The sequence below is a fragment of the Humulus lupulus genome, chromosome 2 (genome assembly GCF_963169125.1).
Source record: "Humulus lupulus chromosome 2, drHumLupu1.1, whole genome shotgun sequence".
NCBI classification, from domain to species: Eukaryota; Viridiplantae; Streptophyta; class Magnoliopsida; order Rosales; family Cannabaceae; genus Humulus; species Humulus lupulus.
In genome coordinates, this window is record NC_084794.1 from 137104529 (window position 1) to 137108783 (window position 4255).

A 4255-nucleotide genomic window follows, 5' to 3' on the forward strand; every position below is an offset into this window, starting at 1 on the left:
GAAATTTTTCTATAGGGGCTTCATTTTAAGCCCTACCGGTAGGGCTCTCAGTGTTCTCAACCCTTGAATAGTTTTCGGCGCGATTTTTTTTTATGACCGTGTATATTGTAGCTATTTAGAGCATTCTGCAAATTTTCAGAAAATTCCGAATAGTTTACAATACTGAAAACTAGGTTCAAGCATGTTGTTGCACGCGTGACTAATTTTTTTATGCGCGTGGAAAACAACATGTTTAAACCTAGTTTTCGATACCGCAAACTATTCGAAATTTTCTAAAAATTTGCAGGATGCTTTAAACAACTACAATATACACGCGCGATAAAAAAATCGCGCCAAAAACTGTTCACGAGTCCAGAAAAGTGAAGAGCCTCACCGGTAGGGTTTAAAGTGAAGTCCCTATAGAAAAATTGTCTTATATTTATATATAAGACAATTTTCCTACAGGGGCTTCACTTTAAGCCTTACTGGTGACGCTCTTCACTTTTCTCGACTCGTGAACAGTTTTTTGCGCGATTTTTTTTATCGCCGTGTATATTGTAGTTGTTTAGAGCATCTTGCAAATTTTTAGAAAATTCCGAATAGTTTGCGGTATCGAAAACTAGGTGTAAACATGTTGTTTTCCACGCGCATAAAAAAGATTAGTCACGCGTGCAACAACATGCTTGAATCTAGTTTTCGGTACTGTAAACTATTCATAATTTTATAAATATCGCGACAATGCTCTAAATAGCTACAATATACACGGTCATAAAAAAAATTGGGCCGAAAACTATTCAAAAGTCGAAAACATTGACAACCCCAAATAGGGCTTGAAGTGAAGCCCCTTATTCGAGAATTGTCCTATATATATTATAACATGCGGTAATGAGAGCTCTATCAATCATTCGAGCTTTCTATAACATAAAAAGAAAAAGAAAAAAAAAAAGTGAGATTAGTGTAAATGGAGTTGGCACGGAATGATCAAACCGAGGCAGCTCTAAGAGGTGAAGCGAACGTATGGAAAAACATTAATGGAATAGCAGATTTCATGGTCATGAAATGCGCCTTAGAGTTGAGAATCCCTGATATCGTACACTCGCACTCCGCCCCAATCACTTTGGCCCAAATTGCTTCTTCTGTTCCAGATTCTCCCTCTCTGAACCTCTCCTACCTATCTCGCATCATGCGTCTACTTGTACGTCGTAAGATATTCTCTCAACACAAATCACTAGACGGTGAAGAAGTTCTCTACGGGCCTACTCACTCATCTAGGTTGCTCTTAAGCAAAACTTTGCCGGATCAGGTAACTTTGGCTCCGTTTGTTGCATTCATGACCCATCCCTACTTGTCGGCTCCATGGCGCTGCTTGGCCAGGTGTGTCAAAGAAGGCGGCAACGGTTTTGAGATGGTCCACGGCGGCCGCCAATTATGGGACTTGGCTCCAGGGAATCCGGAGTTCAACAAGCTTTTCAACGATGGCATGGAGAGCACGGCCAGAATAACAATGATGGCAATTTTGTCCGAATACAGAGATGTCTTTTGTGGGATCGGTTCTTTGGTCGACGTCGGTGGTGGGTTTGGCGGCTCAATATCTGCGATTGTGAAATCTCATCCGCACATAAAAGGCATCAACTATGATCTACCCCATGTTGTCGCCACCGCTCCAACGTACACCGGACTAGTGTCCCATGTTGGTGGTAACATGTTTGAATGGATCCCCACAGCCGATGCAGTTTTCATGAAGGTAAGCATTTATGCATGCAATTACTCATGACTTCTCAATTTTATTAAGTTTAATTCATAATATTTATTATGTGTATAAATTTGTGTGTAGTGGATACTTCACGATTGGGCCGATGAAGATTGTGTGAAGATCTTGAAAAATTGTAGAAGAGCAATACCTGAGAAGGGTGGAAAAATTATCATAGTTGACATAGTTTTGGAGCCAGAGGCCAATGGGTTATTTGATGATGCAGCTGTGATGCTCGATATTGCACTGATGGCACTAACACGTGGAAAGGAGAGAACCGAAAAGGAGTGGAAGAAGGTGTTGGAAGAAGGAGGTTTCCCTCGCTACCAAATCTTCAAAATTCCAGCTTTAACATCTGTCATTGAAGCCTATCCACAATGATCATCACTGTATACCTACCCTATTATGATGTTCTAGTTGTTCATAGACACTTTCTTAAAGGTGCAATATGGATGAATAAGTTAATTATATTTAAAATAATATGATATCTCCTATATATAATAAATGGCTATGGAATGGAAAATTCATAGTTTAATGGAATATTTTGTTTTTTTATTTTTTTTTGCTGGAACAACTGTTGTTTTATTGATTAAAGAAGGCTAATGGAACCACAGGAGGGGTCCCTCCCTCTGGTTATATCCAAAATTGATGCTATTCAATCTAGCATTCCTAGCCAGACCATCAGCTATATTCGGTTAATGAAAAGAAAACTACAAACTTCAAATCTATTTACAACAGACAATTTTATAGAACACAGTCCATGTCTTCCAATCAGGTGGACGGCAGTTCCTATTGATGGTTTGCACTGCTACTTTGGCATCTGATAGGATGGCAATGCGTGTCCATCCTTTTCTGGTTGCCCAATCCAGCGCCAACTCGACTGCTTGTAATTCACTGTTAAGCGCCGAAGTAGCCGAGTACTTGAGAGTTATTGATTTCATGTCACTGGTAGCTTCTATAGAGACTGCCACGACAGCCAAACCTGCAACTTTCTCCTTCCAAGTTGCATCGCAGAACAAAACTCTGCTCACTTCATGGGGGATCTTGTCCTTCCTAACCGCACTTTGCCTTGGCCTTTCCACAGCTTCTGACTCTCCTCTTGCCATGTTCAGCTCCCTGTTCCTATTCAATATGAAAAGAGACATTTCTTGCAGAGGCCTTTGTTTACCCCTGTACATAATGTTGTTGCGTTCATTCCATATTGTCTTAAAAAGGCAGCCAGTGTATGATAAAATGTCCAAATCGATGCCCAAACCACAGCCATGGGCCAGGCTTGTGACAAATTCTTCCAACGAGCGGGCTTGTGCTGGTTCTTACTTGAAAAGGGGATGCAAACCACAGAGCTCTAGCCACCTGACAATCCTTAAAAATGTGAATATGAGTTTCGACTTGTTCTTCGCAGAAGAGACATTGCTTGTCGTCGAGGAAGTCCAGATTGCTCCTTGTGGGAAGAGCCTCTGACATTGCCCTCCAAAGCATCATACTCAATCTAATATGGATTTAAGGTCTCCATATTGCCTTCCAAATGTTTCTTGGATCTCTAAATTGGCGCTTTTGGTCTTCTTTGTATGCTGATCTCACATAGAACATCCCATTGGATTCACCCTTCCAAACAAGCATAACAGTTCTTCCCTTGGGAGAAAAAAAAATTCCCTCTCCCGTTTGCCTATCTCATTCATGTTCCTCCAATGAATAGTTAACATATGTTTTCTTTCTTTTCATCCCAACTAATTTTGTTTACCCTGAATAATTCTTCTTTTTTATCTCCTCAAAATTTGAACCTCATTAATTAATTACTCAATACCTACCCTGTAATATATGGATATATTTATTTTTAAAATGTTTTTCAATTGAAATAACACTTTATATATTATTTTTTTATGATTGTGTTATCTTGTTAATGTAATTTTTTTTTATTTTATTGATAAAATTTATGTAAAAAATATAGATGCTTAGTAACATCTATAATACAAAACAAAATGGTTTTAAAAAAATAAAAATTAACACAACAAAGTGGAATGAAAACATTTCTAGGTGCATTATCAATAGTATAGTACTAATTATATATATGTAACACTTATATAATATTTTATTTTTATTTTTTTAGCCATAATGATAATATAGAGATTTTATTCCTCCTGTATAATTTAATTTGACATAAAATATTAAAATTTAATAGTATTTCTTCAATATTAATTTTTATTTAAATATATTGTTGTTTTTTTAAGTGGGTATAAAATGATAAAACTAGAAAGTTGGGAACGATTCACTTTCTTTAAATGACATATACTTTTAATTTTATAAAATAATATATAGAAGCTTTTATAATATATGTCAATAATATATGCTCAAACTATTTTATAAAAGAGTAATGATATGTGCACCCAAAATATACACCCAAACATTACACATAGTGATGTGTAACTATTTTTTAAAACAGTGGGTCCCAGTTTTAATAAATATGATTGGCTAAGTTAAACTACCACATGAGTGTGTGTAATATTTGTGTGTATATTTTGGGTGCGC

At 37.0% G+C, this 4255-nt stretch overlaps 1 protein-coding gene across 1 annotated transcript; it reads left to right on the forward strand.

Annotated features, from left to right (window-relative positions):
* Positions 1-881: 881 nt before the first annotated feature.
* On the forward strand, positions 882-2284 carry LOC133818554 (xanthohumol 4-O-methyltransferase-like). The gene is made up of 2 exons (XM_062251483.1): positions 882-1723; positions 1814-2284. Exons 1-2 carry the CDS (start codon positions 941-943, stop codon positions 2108-2110), a joined length of 1080 nt encoding a protein of 359 aa, XP_062107467.1. The 5' UTR covers positions 882-940; the 3' UTR covers positions 2111-2284.
* Positions 2285-4255: the final 1971 nt, after the last annotated feature.